At 45.1% G+C, this 22775-nt stretch overlaps 1 protein-coding gene and 2 pseudogenes across 1 annotated transcript in view; 2 read left to right on the top strand and 1 right to left on the bottom strand.

The window, feature by feature from the left end:
* The window catches only part of APPL1 (adaptor protein, phosphotyrosine interacting with PH domain and leucine zipper 1), a 215734-nt gene that overhangs the window by 89738 nt on the left and 103221 nt on the right, over positions 1 to 22775 (top strand). The window contains exons 4-8 of the mRNA XM_063940852.1: positions 10719 to 10790; positions 15898 to 15985; positions 16072 to 16113; positions 16909 to 16967; positions 17666 to 17812. Coding sequence (XP_063796922.1) covers positions 10719 to 10790; positions 15898 to 15985; positions 16072 to 16113; positions 16909 to 16967; positions 17666 to 17812 — 408 coding nt within the window. The remainder of the gene's footprint in view (positions 1 to 10718; positions 10791 to 15897; positions 15986 to 16071; positions 16114 to 16908; positions 16968 to 17665; positions 17813 to 22775) is intronic.
* On the bottom strand, positions 8217 to 8335 carry LOC134958954 (5S ribosomal RNA; annotated as a pseudogene).
* LOC134958955 (5S ribosomal RNA) lies at positions 8820 to 8938 on the top strand (annotated as a pseudogene).

Genomic DNA, 22775 nt, shown 5'->3' on the forward strand with positions numbered 1-22775 from the left:
ATCCCGAAACCAGACGGTTCGGTTAGACCCATATTGAATTAAAATCCCTGAACATATACCTGAAAAGGTTCAGGTTCAAGATGGAATCGCTAAGAGCGGTCATTGCATGCCTGAAATGAATCGGGACATAAGGGATGCATACCTTCGTGTCCCCATTTATCCACCTCATCAGGCGTACCTCAGAATTGCGGTACGGGATTGTCATTACCAGTTTCACCAAGGTAATGGCGGATATGATGGTGCTCCTGCGGAAGCAAGGTGTCACTATTATCACATACTTGGATGATCTCCTCATAAAAGCGAGATCAAGAGAGCAGTTGCTGGACAGCGTATCACCTTCTCTGGAAGTGAAACGGCAACACGACTGGATTCTATATATTCCAAAGTCGCAGTTGGTTCCTACAGCTCATCTGCCTCGCCTAGGCATGATCCTAGACACAGACCAGAAGAGGGTTTATCTCCCGATAGAGAGAGCTCAGGAGCTCATGACACTGGTCAGGAATCCATTGAAAACCAAAACAGGTGTCAGTGCATCACTGCACTCGAGTCCTGGGAAGGATGATGGCATCATACGAGGCCATCCCCTTCGGCTGGTTCCATGCAAGGACAATGGAACTTACTGGACAAGTGGTCCGGATCACATCTTCAGATGCATCGGTTAATCACCCTATCCCCCAGGGCCAGGGTGTCTCTCCTGTGGTGGCTGCGGAGTGCTCACCTTCTCGAGGGCCGCAGATTCGGCATTCAGGACTGGGTCCTGGTGACCACGGATGCAAGCCTCCGAGGGTGGGCGGCAGTTACACAGGGAAGAAAATTCCAAGGTTTGTGGTCAAGCCAACAGACTTGCCTTCACATCAATATCCTGGAACTAAGGGCCATATACAACGCCCTAAGTCAAGCGGAGTTCCTGCTTCGCGACCAACCGGTTCTGATCCAGTCAGACCGCAGGGGCTCATGTAAACCGCCAGGGCGGCACAAGGAGCAGGGTGGCGAGGGTAGAAGCCACCAGAATTCTTCGCTGGGCGGAGAATCAAGTAAGCGCACTGTCAGCAGTGTTCATTCCGGGAGTGGACACGACCTCCACCCGGGAAAGTGGTGACTTCATCAGGAAGTCTTCACGCAGTTTTGCAAATTGATGGAAACTGCCTCAGGTGGACTACATGGCGTCCCACCTCAATAAAAAGATAAAAAAGGTTTTACGCTGGGTCAAGGGACTCTCAGGCGATAGCTGTGGTCGCACTAGTAACACCGTGGGTGTTCCAGTCGGTCTATATATTCCCTCCTCTTCCTCTCAGACCCAAGGGCTGAGAATTGTAATAAACGGAGGAGTGTGAACAATATTCTTTGCTCCGGATTGGCCAAGAAGGACTCGGTACCCGGAACTGCAAGAAATGCTCTTAGAGGACCCATGGCCTCTGCCTCTCAGTCAGGACATGTTGCAACAGGGACCCTGTCTGATCCAAGACTTACCGCGGCTGCGTTGGACGGCATAGCGGTTGAGCGCCGGATCCTAGCGGAAAAGGGCATTCCGGATGCAGTTATTCCTACGCTGATAAAGGCTAGGAAAGACGTGACAGCAAGACTTTTTCACTGTATATGGCGAAAATAGGTTGCTTGGTGTGTGGCCGGGAAGGCCCTACAGAGGAATTCCAGGGGGGTCGATTCCTGCACTTCCTACAGTCAGGAGTGACTATGGGCCTAAAATTAGGATCCATAAAGGCCAAGATTTCGGCCCTATCCCTTTTTCTCTCAAAAAGAACTGGCTTCACTGCCTGAAGTTCAGACGTTGTTACAGGGGTGCTGCATATTCAGCCCCTTTTGTGCCTCCAGTGGCACCTTGGGATCTTAACGTGTGTTGGATTCCTAAAATCCCACTGGTTTGAGCCACTTAAGACCGTGGAGCTAAAATATCTCACGTGGAAAGTGGTCATGCTTTTGGCCTTAGCTTGGATTAGGCGTGTGTCAGAATTGGCGGCTTTGTCATGTAAAAGCCCATATCTGATCTTCCATATGGAAAGGGCAGAATGGAGGACTCGTCCCCAATTTCTCCCTAAGGTGGTATCATCGTTTCATTTGAACCAACCTATTGTGGTGCCTGCGGCTACTAGGGACTTGGAGGATTCCAAGTTGCTGGACGTAGTCCGGGCCCTGAAACTTTGTTTCCAGGACGGTTAGAGTCAGAAAAACTGACTCGCTATTTATCCTGCATGCACCCAACAAGCTGGGTGCTCCTGCTTCAAAGCAGACTATTGCTTGCTGGATCTGTAGCACCATTCAGCTTGCACATTCTGCGGCTGGACTGCAGCTCTTTCACAGATGGTACAGGCTATGGAAAAACCTATTACAGACGTTCTGCAAATTCCTGATAAGGTGACAGAGGAGGATGAGGTGTCTTATTTTAATGTAAAAAAGAAATCCTCGGCTACTTTTCCTGCATCAAAAGAGTTGAATTCTCTGTGTGAGTCAACCTGGGTTAATCCTGATAAAAAGGTTCAGATCCCTAAGAGATTACTCACATCCTTCCCTTTCCCTCAGGATGATGGGAAAAAATGGGAAAACCAACCGATTGTTGACTCACTGGTATATAGGTTGTCACGTAAGATAGTCTTACCTGTCCCTGGGGCAGCCTCCTTAAAAGACACGGCTGACCTCAAAATTGAGAACACTCTCAAATCCCTGTACACTGCTGCTGGGGTGGACCAGAGACCCACTATTGCTTGTGCATGGATCACTAGGACCATTGCAAAATGGTCAGGAAATCTAATTGACGAGTTAGATTCCTTATCCAGGGTGAGATAGTTTTACTCCTACAGCATATACAGGACTCTGCAAATTTTATGGTAAAGGCCATAAAAGAAATAGATACAACAAAAGTAAACCTTCCTAGTACACACAGCGCAAGCAACAAGAAAAGGAAAGGTTACGTTCCTGATTGAATGTGTAGACTCAGATGTCCCTGTCCAGCTTTCCGAGTGTGTGGAATCCAACTCGTAAATATGAAACAGAGAAAATAAAAGGACAACCAATGTGTAGTATTTCACAACAATAAATGGATAAAAAATGTCTTTGGATGAGTAGACTTAGATATCCAGATCCAGCGTACCCCACTCACTCAGTGATAGGTGGATATATGCATATAAAGGTATCTTTATGCCATCAAATGTCGTGTCTATTCACCCTTGAAGTGCGTTGAAAAGACCGATAAGAAGGGTAAAAATCATCAATATATAAAGCGTACCCGAAGACTCACAGGAAAAAGGGGGATATGAAATATATAAAGGTTTCTTTCAAATGTGTTATTTCAGTTGCACACAGCGTACCCCAACTCACTCTTGATGATGTGGAGCAATTCCTATCAAGGTATCTTTTACTCGGTTGTCTTGGTAAGTAGTTCTGTCTTCTATGTTATACCATATATCCTCAAAGTTTTAACATGGGGAAATAAAGCAAGAAGAGGAAAAAACAATGTGTAGTATGTATCAATTGGTATAGAGGTCTGATGAATAAATCTCCTATTTAGATGTTAATTCAAGATACAGGAGAAGCAATTTGTGCTAGACTTACACTATCTAATTTGCTGTTTTATATAGTGTATTAAGCCTGGTAGTAAGGTAGTGCAAAATAGGGTAGCGTACCCCAACACTCACGGCAACACCACCAGTGACAAACACATCAAGGTATCTTTTTCAAGGGTGCAGAAAATTTTCATATATAGCGTACCAGGACTCACACGTGTAAATCATGCGCCGTTCCTATCAAGGTATCTTTATGCAATTGGTCAGGTAATTTCATTCCAAGTCGTGATTTTTCCAAAAAAATAAAAATTTATTGGACTTCACAAGCTCCACAGAGGAGTGTGCAAAAATACAACACATACAGGAGAACTAATCCATGCTGCTGAAATCCGCTGAGAGGAAGCTCCCCAGGCTCTCCCCTGCAGATACACGGTAGAAGTATCATAAATATTTCACTCCTGGACACTCCAGTTCATCTTGATAAAGGTCTATTAGACCGAAACGCGTTGATTATACTACAAGGAGTGTGAGTAGCCATTTTTAATTGAATCCATGTGGACTTGGTTTTTTATACTTCAATTTTTTTTTCTGTTGCTGGTATTTTAAATAGATTTTTTTACTGGATTCTCTTCCCTTTTTTTATGTATGTGTTGTTTTTTTGCACACTCCTCTGTGGAGCTTGTGGAGTCCAATAAATTTTTATTTTTTTGGAAAAATCACGACTTGGAATGAAATTACCTGACCAATTGCATAAAGATACCTTGATAGGAACGGCGCATGATTTACACGTGTGAGTCCTGGTACGCTATATATGAAAATTTTCTGCACCCTTGAAAAAGATACCTTGATGTGTTTGTCACTGGTGGTGTTGCCGTGAGTGTTGGGGTACGCTACCCTATTTTGCACTACCTTACTACCAGGCTTAATACACTATCTAATTTGCTGTTTTATATAGTGTAAGTCTAGCACAAATTGCTTCTCCTGTATCTTGAATTAACATCTAAATAGGAGATTTATTCATCAGACCTCTATACCAATTGATACATACTACACATTGGTTTTTCCTCTTCTTGCTTTATTTCCCCATGTTAAAACTTTGAGGATATATGGTATAACATAGAAGACAGAACTACTTACCAAGACAACCGAGTAAAAGATACCTTGATAGGAATTGCTCCACATCATCAAGAGTGAGTTGGGGTACGCTGTGTGCAACTGAAATAACACATTTGAAAGAAACCTTTATATATTTCATATCCCCCTTTTTCCTGTGAGTCTTCGGGTACGCTTTATATATTGATGATTTTTACCCTTCTTATCGGTCTTTTCAACGCACTTCAAGGGTGAATAGACACGACATTTGATGGCATAAAGATACCTTTATATGCATATATCCACCTATCACTGAGTGAGTGGGGTACGCTGGATCTGGATATCTAAGTCTACTCATCCAAAGACATTTTTTATCCATTTATTGTTGTGAAATACTACACATTGGTTGTCCTTTTATTTTCTCTGTTTCATATTTACGAGTTGGATTCCACACACTCGGAAAGCTGGACAGGGACATCTGAGTCTACACATTCAATCAGGAACGTAACCTTTCCTTTTCTTGTTGCTTGCGCTGTGTGTACTAGGAAGGTTTACTTTTGTTGTATTTATTCTTGTCTTTAAATGTGGTGACATTTATTTTAAACCATCAGGTACTATAGCTGCATTGCGCCACTTGAGGCACTTTCCTATCTTTCTGTTGCATTCCATAAAAGAAATAGGATTGCTCAATGCATGCAACACCGCCATGGCAGTCAGCACGCAGGGGCCTACGGCTACGCCAGTGGACTGCGGATTCCAGGAAACGGGTGGAAAACCTACCATTTACAGGTGAGGCCCTGAGCTGAACTAGATACCTGGCTTTCCAAGGCTACGGCGGGTAAGTCTACATACTTTCCTTCCGCAGCTCCCCCAGCTAGGAAAGCCTACTCTGCTCCCAGCGCTGCAGTCCTTTCGGACGTCAAAAGTAAAAAATAAATCCAAAGGTTCTTCTACGCCCTTCAAAGGCAATAGAGGTAAACCCTGAAAACCAGCAACTGCAGGTTCACAGGAACAGAACCCCTTTTCTGCTTCCTTTTAAGCCTTCAGCATGACTGTAGTCTGCACTGCCTGGAAGACAGGCTACAGACGGGAGTTTCAGGAACTCCCGCCTCACAGATTCTTCAAATCAGGCTTACCAGCTTCTCCAGAAGTAAGTATGACTTTATAGAAAGCAATTCAAAAACTGGTACAGATTCAGGTCATTGTTCCCCACTTCAACTGCAAAACAAAGGTTATTATTCCAACCTGTTTGTGGTACCGAAACCGGAGGGTTTGGTAATGCCCATTTTAAACCTAAAGTCATTTAACCTGTACTTACGGGTGTTCAAGTTCAAAATGGAGTCTGTGAGAGCGGTGATCTCGGGTCTGGAGGAGGGTGAATTCTTGGTGCCTCTAGATATCAAGGATGCATACCTTCGTATTCCGATTTGGCCGCCTCATCAGGCTTATTTAAGGTTTGCATTACAGGACTGTCACTACCAGTTCCAGGTTCTGCCATTTGGCCTCTCTACGGCACCGAGGGTGTTCACCAAGGTAATGGCAGAGATAATGTTTCTCCTCCACAAAAAAGGAGTGAACATAATACCGTACCTGGACGATCTGCTAATAAAAGCACCATCCACGGAGAGCTTGTTGGAGACCATTGCCTCTCAACCCGCCTACTCCAGGATCACGGATGGATTCTGAACCTACCAAAATCTCATCTGGAACAAACACGGAGGCTTCCGTTCCTGGGGATGATATTGGATATGGAGGCACGGAAGGTATTCCTTCCTTTAGACAAGGCATTGGTAATCCAGTTGATGGTACGGGATGTTCTAAAACCAACCCGGATATCGGTGCATCTATGCATTCGCCTCCTGGGGAAGATGGTAGCCTCTTACGAGGCACTGCAGTACGGAAGGTTTCACACAAGGCCCTTCCAGTTGGATCTGTTGGACAAATGGTCCGGATCGCATCTTCACATGCACCAGAGGATCCGTCTGTCGCCAAAAGCCAGGATTTCTCTTCTGTGGTGGCTTCAGACTTCTCACTGACTGAGGGCTGAAGGTTCGGGATTCAAAATTGGATTCTGCTAACCACAGACACAAGCCTCAGAGGTTGGGGAAACCATCCTTCCAATCAACATTCTGGAACTAAGGGCCATATACAACGCCTTCTACAGGCATCACATCTTCTTCAAGATCACGCCATTCAGGTTCAGCCGGACAATGTGACGGTGGTAACGTACATAAACCGACAGGGAGGAACGAAGAGCAGAGTAGCAATGTCGGAGGTAACAAGGATTCTCCTCTGGGCAGAAAGACACGTGGCGTTGTCGGCAATCTTCATCCCAGGAGTAGACAATTGGGAAGCAGACTTCCTCAGCAGACACTACCTCCACCCAGGAGAGTGGGGCCTTCACCCTGGTGCTTGACATGTCGGTGGGGAATGCCACAAATCGACATAATGGCCTCTTGTCTCAACAAGAAGCTCATGCGGGATTGTTCCAGGTTGAGAGACCCACAAGCAGTGCCGGTGGACGCTCTGGTTACTCCATGGGTCTACCAGATGGTGAACGTGTTTCCACCACTTCCATTAATCCCCAAAATTCTCATAAGGATAAAAAGGGAAAAGGTTCAAGCAATTCTCTTTGCTCCGGACTGGCCAAGAAGGGCCTGGTACGTGGATCTACTGGAGATGCTCCTAGAGGACCCGTGGCCTCTACCTCTTCGAGAGGATCTTCTCCAACAGGGGCCGTTCGTCTATCAAGACTTACCACGGCTACGTTTGACGGCATGGAGGTTGAGCGTCAAATTCTAGCCCGGAAAGGGATCCCGGATAGGGTTATTCCAACCCTGATCAAAGCCAGATAGGGGGTGACGTTGAAACATTTCCACCGTATTTGAAAAAATTACGTCTCTTGGTGTGAGAACAGGAAACTTCCTGTGGTGGAATTTCAGCTTGGACGTTTTCTCCTTTTTCTGCAGTCAGGTGTGGATGTGGGCCTGTGTTTGGGCTCCATAAAAGTCCAGATTTTGGCCTTATCCATTTTCTTCCAGAAACAATTGGCTTCTCTCCCTGAGGTTCAGACATTTTTGAAGGGGGTTCTGCACATCCAACCGCCCTTTGTGCCTCCTACGACACCTTGGGATCTCAACGTGTTACAAAGGGAGAAAAAAGAGACTCTTTTGTGGGCGCACTCTTGTCTTAAATTAACGTATGAGACGATCAGAAAATTCTTCTAAAAATTAACTTTTATTAATATAATAACAATAAAATATTCAGTGGTCAAAAAAAGCATCAAGGTAATATTCAAACTTGACAGCAGTAATTTAGCTGATATTGAATAGTATAGTGCAGTACTACAGTAAATAGTAATTGAATGCTGAAACTCGCATGGTAAGTATTCGCTGCCGGTGTCCCAAGTCTTGAAAATTGTATTGGCCCAATCAATAAATGTATCTGATAAGGCACTGAGGTGCGCTAGATTAATACTAGTGTAATTAAGGTGCCTGATGATGTAATGTACCCAGCTATCGTAGGAAAGGAAAGAAAAAGTATATGGAATGAGATAGCAGAGTGAATCTGCTGTCAGTGTTAGACTCTGAGCATGATAGGCCAATCTCTTCTCTACTAAACTGAGTATTCTTCAAGGGTCACCCACTTGAGTACTGGCCCAGCCCTACACTGATTAGCTTCCAAGATCGGACGGTTTTGGGCGTTACCAGTGTGGTATGATAGTAGCGACAGTTATAAGTGAGAATCCGATGCTACTGGAATCACTGATGAGAGTTCACGAACTACATAGTATCAAAGAATGTCAGAGGTAAGATGAATTTTTTAGTATAGCACTAGAATACAGTCTACTATTCTAGTGCTATACTAAAAAATTACTATTTTTTTGTCAATTTATGGCATAGATTAATGTTCAATACTTGCTGAACTTTATATCCAGCCTCAGAAAGGATTGCCGCGGTCTATTTCAGATATTAGTTTTTTCCGGCTATCAGATTCGAGGGATTTTTATCTATCAAGTATCTAGGAGTCTCATCCTGCTTCTGTTTGTTTCATTCCTTTCTATTTTTTTATGGACTCTCACCACTGATTCAGGGTCGGTCCCTGTCTAACACTGGCAGCAGATCCATCTTACCTCTGACATTCTTTGATACTATGTAGTTCGTGAACTCTCATCAGTGATTCCAGTAGCATCGGATTCTCACTTATAACTGTCGCTACTATCATACCACACTGGTAACGCCCAAAACCGTCCGATCTTGGAAGCTAATCAGTGTAGGGCTGGGCCAGTACTCAAGTGGGTGACCCTTGAAGAATACTCAGTTTAGTAGAGAAGAGATTGGCCTATCATGCTCAGAGTCTAACACTGACAGCAGATTCACTCTGCTATCTCATTCCATATACTTTTTCTTTCCTTTCCTACGATAGCTGGGTACATTACATCATCAGGCACCTTAATTACACTAGTATTAATCTAGCGCACCTCAGTGCCTTATCAGATACATTTATTGATTGGGCCAATACAATTTTCAAGACTTGGGACACCGGCAGCGAATACTTACCATGCGAGTTTCAGCATTCAATTACTATTTACTGTAGTACTGCACTATACTATTCAATATCAGCTAAATTACTGCTGTCAAGTTTGAATATTACCTTGATGCTTTTTTTGACCACTGAATATTTTATTGTTATTATATTAATAAAAGTTAATTTTTAGAAGAATTTTCTGATCGTCTCATACGTTAATTTAAGACAAGAGTGCGCCCACAAAAGTCTTTTTTTCTCCCTTTGTTGTCTCTAGCTACCATTGACTCGGGGTGCACCACCAAATTAAGAATAAGAAATTAAGGTTTTCTTTATATCAGTCTATTTTGGTTATTATATTCATTTGTTATATTTGTAGACCTATGCGGTATTCCCCCCTAGACCCGATCTCAACGTGTTGTTGCAGTTCCTGCAATCGGAATGGTTTGAGCCTTTACGGGACAATGTCATCAAGTTTTTTACGTGGAAGGCCGTCACACTGTTGGCCTTGGCTTCTGCAAGATGTGTGTCAGAGCGGGGGGGCGTTGTCTCACAAAAGCCCTTATTTGATTTTTCATGGAGATAGAGCTGAACTCAGAACTCGTCAGCAATTTCTTCCAAAGGTGGTGTCTGTGTTTCACATCAACCAACTTATTGTGGTTCCGGTGGTTACCGACACCTCTGCTACTTCAAAGTCATTAGATGTTGTGAGGGCTTTGAAGATATATGTGAAGTGGACAGCTCGTCACAGAAAATCCTGACTTGCTGTTTGCTTCAAAGCAGACAATTGCACGCTGGATCAGGCTTACTATCCAGCATGCTTATTCCACGGCAGGTTTCCCATGTCCAAAAGCTGTACAGGCCCACTCTACTAGGTCAGTGGGTTCTTCCTGGGCGGCTACCCGGGGGGTCTCTGCTTTACAGCTCTGCCGAGCAACTACTGGGTCAGGTTCGAACACATTTGCTAAGTTCTACAGGTTTGATACTTTGGCCTCTGAGGAACTTCAGTTTGGTCAATCTGTACTGCAGGAACCTCTCCCACCCGGTTTGGGAGCTTTGGTACATCCCCATGGTACTAATGTGGATGTAAGAGAAAATAGTATTTTAATTACCTACTGGTAAATCCTTTTCTCATAGTCTGTAGAGGATACTGGGCGCCTGCCCAGTGCTTCATTTATTCCTGCACTGTTACTTGGTTAAGTATTGTTGGTTCAGCGGTTGCTGTTCCTGGTTTAAAGTTTGGTTAGCTTGGCTTTCCTCTAGTTTGTGTGTGCTGGTTCGGAATCTCACCTCTATCCTTTTATATCCTTCTCTCAAAGTATGTCCGTCTCCTTGGGCACAGTATCCTAGACTGAGTCTGGTAGGGGGGGCATAGAGGGAGGAGCAAGCCCACACTATAAAATTCTTAAAGTGCCCATGTCTCCTAGTGGACCCGTCTATACCCCATGGTACTAATGTGGACCCCAGTATCCTCTACGGATAAAGAGAAAAGGATTTACCGGTAGGTAATTAAAAGTCAATTATTTTTTGGGGGTAATACAAAAAAAAGTCTAACTTGTATACATTTTTTTGTTTGTTCAATTGCAGCGTTTTCCTCTAGGTGGCGATGATGAGGTGATGACTTCAACATTACAACAGTTTTCAAAAGTGATTGATGAGGTAAGAGTCTCTGTTCTATGACAGTCGGCCCTTTATAGTGACTGGGTGCTGACGGTGTAAGATTAATTCACAACTTTGTTTTAAAAACAAACCTATTTTAATGACCATTGGGTGTAACCCCTTTGTAATTTTACCATGTGATTTTCACTAAAAGCTATTTTTATTTTTCCTATTGAACATAGAGCCTGAGCCGTAACTTTAATGTAAATCTTTTCTTAGAACTAAAATATTTCTGTAAGGATTTGAGCTATCTACAGCAGCCGATAGTCCAGTGATACTTTGGGGATCCAGGATCTTAGTGTGAAATATAGATACAAAATTCATGCTGATGGTGATAGTGCAATGGCTCTTCATTATAGTCTGCACCACAGTCTCTGCTCAAACGTACAGAACATATTTGCTGGACAAAGTAAAGGAACCCTTAAATTGTACTAATGACTTTATTGATAAAGGTATAAGCATTTGGCTGCAGGTGCATTATCCAAATCAAACTGAACATATTAGAGGATGGTAAGAAAGAGATGGAAAATTTCAGATTCAACGAGTGTAGTGATCACAAAATGAAAACTATACATTGGTATTGTCAAGCCAGGGATACAAGCAGATGACCCTATATGTAGGTAGCAGGAAAACCGTACAAATGTGAAAGGAAATACTATTTCTATAAATACTGTGGCCTGGATGCCGATGACTTGCAAGTCATGTTTAATTGTAGCTAAGTTGTTTTTTTTTTTTTCTGTGCAAAAATTATAGTCTATTAAAACATTTATTAATATTCCCATTTCATAATGTCATTATTTAATTTTTATTTTAAATGATCACCTCTAGTCAAAGAGAATTTATTAATATTACTCTATTACTTATGAAGGAGTGTGAAATTCCAGAGTGCATCATTTTCTAGCTTACTCTCTTTACGTAGAAATATAGATTTTTAATTGTATGTAGACTTGGACGCAAGTCCAACACGGAGGCTTGATAACTGGTTTTTCGTACTGTGCCTGCACAATTGATTAGACTGTCTCTGGCTGTATGTATACTGCCCATTGTGCCTCCGACACTTAGGGGCGGAGAATGGGAGGGACAAGAGGCTTCCCTCACATTACAAGTTTAGGGACATGGTATTCTGGCAGATGACTATGTCTTGTATAAGTATTGGACTATATTGCTCAAGGATGAACCTGCAAGGATGTTGGGGTCCCTAAGGCCCTCATTCTCCTACCCCTCCCATTCCCAAGAGTCTTGTGGTTGGAATGGCTTTATGTCATCTGGGTCTGTTATGTTGTGTTGACACTCATAATGTACACACTGATAAAATGTCAGAAAATTGACACTGTTTTTAAGGTTCTTAATCCTTACCCTAAGCCCCAAACCCCTGCCATGATTCCTATAGGAAGAGCTGGGGGCGGGGGAGGACAATAGTCAAAGAATAAACAGATGGAATAAGGGGGAACGGTAGAGAGAATCAGAAAAAATAGGTGGGAAAGAAGGGGCATACGGGAAGGGCAAAGACAGAAAGGAGGAATAATGGGAGACGGGCGAGAGAGAGGAGAAATAGGGGGAGATGGGTGAGAGAGAGAGTAGGAATAGGGGGAGGCAGGTGAGAGAGGAGAAATAGGGGGAGACGGTAGAGAGAAACGGAAGGAATAGGCGGGAAAGAGAGAGGAGAAAGCTATAGGAGGAATAGTGATAAATGGGAGAGAAAGAGGAGCAATAGAGGGAGATGGGAGAGAAATAGGAACAATTGGGGTAGAGAGAGGAGGAATAAGAAGAGACAGAAGTGAAAGAGGAGGGGGAATGGGAGAGAGGACAAATACTGTAGAGAGAAGGAATAGGGGGAATGAGAGGGGGACGAGTGAAGGAATATGGGGAAATGGGGGGAGAGAGAGGGGATGGGAGCAGTGGCGTACCGTGAGGTCCCTGGCTGGGGAGGCACTGAGATTTTTTATTATTTATATATATATATATATATATATATATATATATATATATATACACATACACATACACATACACATACACACACACACATACACACACACACGTTGAAGTGGAAATTTTTAAGTGGGGGTATGGAGAAGTGAAGGTTGCAATTATGCGCTCTCCTCCGGAAAAGGGGGGGTGGTCACTCAAACAGGGGTGTGTCCTTCAGTGTAGTAGGACCCCTTATACTATCTAGTTACCGGCGCCCCTTTCACCTGATACCACACAGTATGAGCCGAAATTCCCATTACAGCATATGGTATGAGCTGAAATTCCCATTACAGCACACAGTATGAGCCGAAATTCACATTACAGCATATGGTATGAGCTGAAATTCCCATTACAGCACACTGTATGAGCCAAAATTCACATTACAGCATACCATATGAGCTGAAATTCATATTTTACCACACGATATGAGCCGAAGTTCACATTACACCACACGGTATGAGCCGAAATTCACATTACAGCACACGGTATGAGCCGAAATTCACATTACAGCACACTGTATGAGCCAAAATTCACATTACAGCACACCGTATGACCCTAAATTCACATTTTACCACACGGAATGAGCCGATATTCACATTATAGCACATGGTATGAGCCAAAATTCACATTACAGCACACCATATGAGCTGAAATTCATATTTTAACACACGGTATGAGCCGAAATTCACATTGCAGCACACGGTATGAGCCGAAATTCAGATTATAGCAAACTGTATGAGCCGAAATTCACATTACAGCACACGGTATGAGCCGAAATTCAGATTATAGCAAACTGTATGAGCCGAAATTCACATTACAGCACACGGTATGAGCTGAAATTCACATTACAGAACACGGTGTGAGCCGAAATTCATATTACAGCACACTGTATGAGCCGAAATTCAGATTACAGCAAACTGTATGAGCCGAAATTCACATTACAGTACACCGTATGACCCGAAATTCATATTTTACCACACGGGATGAGCCGATATTCACATTGTAGCACACTGAATGAGCCGAAATTCACATTACAGCACACGGTATGAGCCGAAATTCACATTACAGCACACGGTATGACCCACAATTCAGGGACAGGGAGAGAGTGAGAGCAGGGACATACGGAAGCAGGGGAACATTACCTGATATGTGCAGCGGAGGTGCGGAAGGGACTGTGGTTGTCGGTGGCAGATGAGCCCATGGTCTGCAGGGGATGCGGCGGTACTAAGCTGTCCTTCGTTGCTGCGGCGTTGATGTCCCTCTGACCGCCGCCAGTTGTCTGCGGTGGTCAGCTTTCAGTGGCGGTGCAGCGTGCGGCAGTGAGCGCTGGTCAGCAGTGGGCGGCGGGCAGCTGTGATACAGATAAATAATTTTTTTACATTTATTTTTTTTTTTTCCTTGACCCTGCAGTACAAGTGATCTGGGGGTGGAGCTGCAGTCTAATGGGCCCTACACACATGGCGATTTCACTGCACGATATGAACGATCTCGTTCATTAATGAACGAGATATCGTTCATCTCGTGCAGTGTGGAGTCCCCAGCGATGAACGATGCGCGGCCCCGCGCTCGTTCATCGCTGGGGCCATGTCGGCTGTACATGCAGGCCAATATGGACGAGATCGTCCATATTTGCCTGCAAGTCTACGGAGCCGGGTGACGGGGGGAGTGAAGAAACTTCACTCCCCCCGTCACTGCCCCCCCAGCCGCCGGGTCGCCTATCGGCCGTCGGGCACCTCAGCGGCACATCGGCAAATGTGTAGGGCCTATAAGTGATCTTGCCCAGATCACTTGGACTGCAGCTCACCCCCAGAGCACTTGGACTGCAGCTCACCCCCAGATCATCTGGGGGTGAGCTGCAGTCCAAGTGATCTAAGGGTGAGCTGGCCAGACACTTCCCACCCCACCGCACAACTGTTCCCCCCCTTCCCCCCTCGCCTGGGTGGTCAGGTATCAGCGCTGTCCGGAGCCTCCGCGCTGTCCCCAGCTGTGGTGCTCCCGTTATCTCTGGAGCTGCCGCTGCTGTAGGCAGCTCCAACAACGGGTCCCGCCGCTGGCCACACGCCGCGCTCCTGTGCATGCGGCTCTACTGTAGCGCCGGGTCCCGCCGCCGTCGCTGGCCACACGCCGCGCTCCTGTGTATGCGGCTCTGCTGTAGCGCCGGGTCCCGACGCTGCCGTTGCCCCCTGCTCCCGCCGTAGTGGTGGCTCCAGAAGGTCCTCTCCTGTAGACGCTAGTAGCTACCGGCGGCTCCACTGTAGCGCCGGGTCCCGCCGCAGCTGCAGCTCAATGCCTATCGGTGATTGGACCAGCGGATCCAGTACTGGATCCGCTGTCCAATCACATCTGCCTCGCTGACAGGGGCGGGTTTCCCCTGTCAACGAGGCACTGGCATAAGTGCCGCTTCCCCCGTCATTTTTTAATGGGCTTTCACAGCCCAGTGCGTGGCTCCGCCCCCATTTCTCTCAACCTTTCTAGTTGTTAACGGGAGGCACTGCTAATAGTGCCTCCCGAGGTGATTAAAAATATTAAAATGCATAGTATAATATAAAGAGATTACTTATGACACAGAATATGTGTCATAAGTATCTTCTTTATATTATTTTAATTATAAATGGCTCATTAATGGCAGGGGAGGCACTGCCTCCCCTGACTGCACGTCCCTGGATGGGAGAAAGGAGGAATATAGGGAGACAGGGCTATTCTATTTTACTCAATTAGCTGTAAGGGCTGAGCCTCCTTCTCTGTCTGGGCCCAGAAGCCACTGCAGTAGCCCCGCCCGCCCCGCCCTCCCCCTTATTGTTGGTATTAACCTGCAGGTGTTTTGAAACTGGTTATTAACTGCTAGAGAAGATGACTTGGCATGTATAATGTATTTTTATCTGGGGAAAGCACTTCTGGATGATTTTTACAGGAATCTGTTAAGATAGCACCGTACGGGATCCCGGCGATCAGAATGCCGACACCGGAATACCACACAGTGGTACAATGCCGGCGGCAGAATCTAGCGCTCGCCCTGCTGCCGGCATACTGGCGGCTGGCACCCCGGCCTCCGGTCATTCATACTGAACCAGCTTTTTACATTACTAATCTGTTGTAAATTGTGAGTGATTGTATCTGTGGTTTGTTTTCCCCACAGCTGAGCTCTTGCCATGCAGTGTTGTCCACCCAGCTAGCCGACGCCATGATGTTTCCCATTAGTCAATTTAAAGAGAGGGATTTAAAAGGTAACATTTTCTTATTCATTAAATATATATTTAATGATTTGTATTTAATGTGTTTTTTAAATTAAATTATCTGTTTCTTATTACAGAAATCCTGACTTTAAAGGAGATTTTTCAGATTTCCAGTAACGGTATGTATATCCTAAAGAACGCACCACAGTGTGTACTGGGAAATGACTGAACATGATATGTAGAACGGTTTTGCGCACAGAGGGGCAGATTTATTAAGCTCGGTGAAGTGATAAAGTGGAAGGTGATAAAGCCGCAGCCAATCAGCTCCTAACTGTCATTTTTCAAACCCAGCCTGTGGCATGGCAGTTAGGATCTGATTGGCTGGCCCTTTATCACCTTCCACTTTATCACTTCACCAAGCTTAATAAATCTTCCCTAGAGTTAGCAATTTAGGAGAACTGGGGTGGTGGATATATGGAATGCTTTCTAGCGGTAGCTTATGGAATGATGATGAGCAGTTTGGGTGGGACGGTAGGCTAGGTTAGTTTTTGAGATAGCTGACATTTTATCAATGAGTTGTAATGTTTGCCAACTAATAGGGTTGATCTTTCTCTGGCAGTACAAACAACCAGCACTAACGTGGCAAATAAGGATTTTATGTTGAACTGTAAAATAAACTATTTTGTTAATCAGTCACCTGCAGAACAAATAAAAGGATTGTTAAAAATTTAATTTGCTGTTACACCCAGATGTTATGTGACGTCATCAATAGGTGCAACATACACAGGGGTTTACACAACATGACATATAGCAGTTTTTTTACAGTTAGCGTAAGGTACAAAACTGTAAAAATATTCTAGCATTGAAATTTGAAAACATTATTTTTAATTTGTGTGAAAATTATAAGCATTACATTTTTTTAAAATATAAATAGTCTTCAATCCTGATTGGCGGTTTAATGTGTTTTTGCTTAGATCACGATGTGGCAATCAACAGATACAGCCGGCTGTCTAAGAAACGAGAGAACGAAAAGGTTACTCCATTATAACCTTTGTGATTGCTTTGTTTATTGTCCTGTAAGACGCTGAGTAATAGGTGGCTCCTATTTGTTTTAGAAGTGCGTTTGTCTTGTTTAAAGGAACAATAACTCATCACAAAATATAATTATCAAGCTTCCACCCACCATTGTCTCAAGAAATGTTTCTTCTCCCTATTTGTGTGGCCATGTTGAACAGTAACAATGAATTCTGTGGTAATATTGTTCAGCCATGGCAACTGGGGGTCCGTCTTGGCTGGAGAGCGAAGCTTACTAAGCTGCCTGCCTCCTATTAAGTTCTTTAGACCACAAGGGGCAGGATGGGGATTGTGACCACTGCATTAAAGCAATTGACTGCTTCCCGCTAGAGGAGGGTCTGGTGCGTAGTGTGCACTATGTTATTTTTGGTGGTGCGTTTTGCGTATTCTCTCGCTACACATGCCCAGAAAGTTAACAGACCCAACTACGCAAATTCAGAGTGAGATGTGTTGTGGATGCAACAAGCCTTAGCAGAAGTGGGATAAAGATCTCCATAGATCGTTTGACTGTGAGATGCTGATAAAAGCAGTCAGAAGACGAAATGCTATTGGCATGCATTTAATGACACTGGGAATGTTGCAGCTTCCGGCTAAGTGAAAACCCTTGGTCCTGTCATTATCAAATGATCTGAACTTTGACGTCATTTTTTACTGTAGGCCAAGTTTGAAGCCACAGAAGACGTTTACACAGCCAGAAAGAAACAGCACCAGACAATGATGCATTACTTTTGTGCTTTAAACACCATCCAGTACAAGAAGAAAACTGCGATATTGGAACCATTGTTGGGATACATGCAAGCTCAGGTACGTGCATTGGTGTCTATGTATCACTTAAATATAGAGAGAAGAGCGGCACGTTTTGTCTCTTCCCTCCATGTTTCCTCTGTCGCCTCTGAGGTTGCAGAGGTTATCCCTCTTGTTATATGCAATAATTGCGTATTACATGTGTAATAGCTCAATATTACATGTGGCACTACTGTGCTCCAAAACGGGGTGCACTGGGGCTCTGTATTGCACATTGGGCCTGATTCAAATGTGGTCGGAGTGTTCATCGCTGCTGGAAGCAGTAGTGATGCACAGATAGGGGCAATGCAGCAGGAGGCTTCTTGTTTAAGTGCATGCATTTGTGATCCAGTTCTGCATCCTAGGACGCAGCTATGGATCACTGCGTCAACCATGGGGTCATGCAAGCCGGATGCCGCTGCTCCTACAAATAGGCTAGGAGATCTCAGTCTTCTGATGGAGAGTCATACCTAAGCACTCTCCCACAGAGGAGGCAACACACCTCTGTTTTGGGAAACTGCCGTTGTCGCCCCTCCCCACCCCCAAATGGCTACAGACTGCTTCCAAGGATTCAGAAACGTACTGCACATGCGCAAAGTACCGAACATTGGTATTATGCAAAATGGGCAGCAGATCCTTCGGAACCTGAATCACGCCCATTGAGCCCTATGTCTGTAGCTACAGAATCCATACTTAACGGTAACTGAAATTATGAGATGATAAAATATCTAAAACATCCAATAGGTGTACATTGGAGTTCCATGGGGTATAGAAGTGCAGAACAGAAGTTTAGGTACTTTAAATCTAATTGAAGACTCTTAAGCCCATCCCTGTAGGCCCCATTGGCTACCTCTATGTTCAGGTTTTGTTTTTGTTTTTTTAAGTGTCTGAATTGTATGCATTCTGAAAATCTCTAGGCTTCTTCAGACTTGGCAGTCATGGGTTCTCTATCCAGCATACTGTAGATACGCTCTTTGGTTCAAAATTCCAAGGTAAATTCCGAGAGTTGCAGAGCAAAGTTTCGAATTCTTAAGAAGTGCAACATTGCCATTCATTTACATTTTTTAATGCAAGCCCTGTGATGAGCTTATAGACGCACATCCCCACATTAGATATCGGCACCTGGCAGTCCTAGTTTTAGGTTTCAGCACTAGTGCATCTTTTATCATTTTTATAATATAAGCGTTTTTCTGTCAGCCACTAGGAGACACTGGCACAACTTCAGGACTGGGGTGATGATGGTGGCTTATTATGAGCTGGCACTTTAAATAATCTAAAAAATGAAACAGGCTCCTCCCCCTCTATCCCCATCATCCCTTAGTTTTGAATTTGTGTCGAGGGAGCCGGTCACAACTTACTGAGCTCCAGCTCAGCTTATATATTTTACTTTATTTTAATTTACTTTCTTTATTATTTAAGGGACTTAGGGGTACATTTACTAAGCAGTGATAAGAGCGGAGAAGTGAGCCAGTGGAGAAGTTTCCCCATCAACCAATCAGCATCTCTGCATAATTTTATAGTATGCAAATTATAGATGTTACTTTAGTGCTGATTGGTTATCATGGGATCTTCTCCGCTCTTATCACTGCTTAGTAAATGTACCCCTTAGTTCCCTAGACCTTATGAGACCCTTCGCCTCTTAGAATGAGTAGTGGGGTTCGGGTCCAGCATCAGCAGCACCACGCTGCATAGGAAAACAGTGCTTAATAGAGAAGCACTAATTTCTCTAACGTCCTAAGTGGATGCTGGGGACTCCTTACGGACCATGGGGAATAGCGGCTCCGCAGGAGACTGGGCACAAAGTAAAAGCTTTAGGACTAGCTGGTGTGCACTGGCTCCTCCCCCTATGACCCTCCTCCAAGCCTCAGTTAAGATTTTGTGCCCGAACGAGAAGGGTGCAATCTAGGTGGCTCTCCTGAGCTGCTTAGAGTAAAAGTTTATTTTAGGTTTTTTATTTTCAGTGAGACCTGCTGGCAACAGGTTCACTGCATCGAGGGACTAAGGGGAGAAGAAGCGAACTCACCTGCGTGCAGAGTGGATTGGGCTTCTTAGGCTACTGGACATTAGCTCCAGAGGGACGATCACAGGTTCAGCCTGGATGGGTCCCGGAGCCGCGCCGCCGTCCCCCTTACAGAGCCAGAAGACTGAAGAGGTCCGGAAAATCGGCGGCAGAAGACGTCCTGTCTTCACTAAGGTAGCGCACAGCACCGCAGCTGTGCGCCATTGCTCTCAGCACACTTCACACTCCGGTCACTGAGGGTGCAGGGCGCTGGGGGGGAGCGCCCTGAGACGCAATAAAACACGTTTTAAACCTTATATGGCTAAAGAAATGCATCACATATAGCTCCTGGGCTATATGGATGCATTTAAACCCTGCCAGTTTTCCTAAAAAAAGCGGGAGAAAAGGCCGCCGTGAAGGGGGCGGAGCCTATCTCCTCAGCACACAAGCGCCATTTTCCCTCACAGCTCCGTTGGAGGGAAGCTCCCTGGCTCTCCCCTGCAGTCACTACACTACAGAAAGGGTTAAAAAAGAGAGGGGGGCACTAATTAGGCGCAGTATTAACTATACAGCAGCTATAAGGGGAAAAACACTTATATAAGGTTATCCCTGTATATATATATATATAGCGCTCTGGTGTGTGCTGGCAAACTCTCCCTCTGTCTCCCCAAAGGGCTAGTGGGGTCCTGTCCTCTATCAGAGCATTCCCTGTGTGTGTGCTGTATGTTGGTACTTTTGTGTCGACATGTATGAGGAGAAAAATGATGTGGAGACGGAGCAGATTGCCTGTAATAGTGATGTCACCCCCTAGGGGGTCGACACCTGAGTGGATGAACTGTTGGAAGGAATTACGTGACAGTGTCAGCTCTGTATAAAAGACAGTGGTTGACATGAGACAGCCGGCTACTCAGCTTGTGCCTGTCCAGACGTCTCATAGGCCGTCAGGGGCTCTAAAGCGCCCGTTACCTCAGATGGCAGATATAGACGCCGACACGGATACTGACTCCAGTGTCGACGGTGAAGAGACAAATGTGACTTCCAGTAGGGCCACACGTTACATGATTGAGGCAATGAAAAATGTTTTACACATTTCTGATAAAACGAGTACCACCAAAAAGGGGTATTATGTTCGGTGAGGAAAAACTACCTGTAGTTTTCCTGAATCTGAGAAATTAAATGAGGTGTGTGATGATGCGTGGGTTTCCCCCGATAACAACTGATAATTTCTAAAATGTTATTGGCAGTATATCCTTTCCCGCCAGAGGTTAGAGTGCGTTGGGAAACACCCCCTAGGGTGGATAAAGCGCTCACACGCTTGTAAGGGCTCTACCTTCGCCTGAGATGGCCGCCCTTAAGGATCCTGCTGATAGAAAGCAGGAGGGTATCCTAAAAGGTATTTACACACATACTGGTGTTATACTGCGACCAGCAATCGCCTCAGCCTGGATGTGCAGTGCTGGGTTGGCGTGGTCGGATTCCCTGACTGAAAATATTGATACCCTAGATAGGGACAGTATATTTTTGCCTATAGAGCATTTAAAAGATGCATTTCTATATATGCGTGATGCACAGCGGAATATTTGCCGACTGGCATCAAGTCTAAGTGCGTTGTCCATTTCTACCAGTAGAGGGTTATGGACACGTCAGTGGTCAGGGGATGCGTATTCCAAACGGCATTTGGAAGTATTGCTTTATTAATGAGTTATTTGGGGTCGGTCTTTCAGACCTGGTGGCCACGGCAACAGCTGGGAATTCCACGTTTGTACCCCAGGTCGCCTCTCAACATGAGAAGACGCCGTATTATCAGGCGCAGTCTTTTCGTGGACAAGCGGGCAAAAGGTTCCTCATTTCTGCCCCGTGACAGAGGGAGAGGAAAAAGGCTGCAGAAATCAGCCAGTTCCCAAGAACAGAAACCCTCTCCCGCCTCTGCCAAGCCCTCAGTATACGCTGGGGCTTTACAAGCAGAATCAGGCACGGTAGGGGGCCCGTCTCAATGAATTTCAGCGCGCAGTGGGCTCACTCGCAAGTAGACCCCTGGATCCTACAGGTGATATCTCAGGGGTACAAATTAGAATTCGAGACGTCTCCCCCTCGCCGTTTCCTAAAGTCGGCTTTACCGATGTCTCCTTCTGACAGGGAGACAGTTTTGGAAGCCATTCACAAGCTGTATTCCCAGCAGGTGATAATCAAGATACCCCTCCTGCAACAGGGAACGGGGTATTATTCCACACTGTTGTGGTACCGAAGCCGGACGGCTCGGTGAGACCGATTCTAAATCTAAAATCTTTGAACACTTACATACAGAGGTTCAAATTCAAGATTGAGTCACTCAGAGCAGTGATTGCGAACCTGGAAGAAGGGGACTACATGATGTCTCGGGACATCAAGGATGCTTACCTTCATGTAAAAATTTACCCTTCTCACCAAGGGTACCTCAGGTTTATGGTACAGAACTGTCACTATCAGTTCAGACGCTGCCGTATGGATGGTCCACGGCACCCCGTGTCTTTACCAAGGTAATGGCCGAAATGATGATATTCCTTCGAAGGAAGGGAATTTTAGTTATCCCTTACTTGGACAATTCCCTGATAAGGGTAAGATCCAGGGAACAGTTGGAGGTCGGTGTAGCACTATCTCAGGTAGTGTTGCGGCAGCACGATTGGATTCTCAATATTCCAAAATCGCACCTGGTTCCGACGACGTGTCTTCTGTTCCTAGGGATGATCCTGGACACAGTCCAGAAAAAGGTGTTTCTCCCGGAGGAGAAAGCCAGGGAGTTATCCGAGCTAGTCAGGAACCTCCTAAAACCGAGCCAAGTCTCAGTGCATCAATGCACAAGGGTTCTGGGTAAAATGGTGGCTTCCTACGAAGCAATCCCATTCGGCAGATTCCACGCAAGAACTTTCCAGTGGGACCTGCTGGACAAATGGTCCGGGTCGCATCTTCAGATGCATCAGCGGATAACCCTGTCACCAAGGACAAGGG

This window comes from Pseudophryne corroboree, chromosome 9 (assembly GCF_028390025.1).
Source record: "Pseudophryne corroboree isolate aPseCor3 chromosome 9, aPseCor3.hap2, whole genome shotgun sequence".
Taxonomy (NCBI): Eukaryota; Metazoa; Chordata; class Amphibia; order Anura; family Myobatrachidae; genus Pseudophryne; species Pseudophryne corroboree.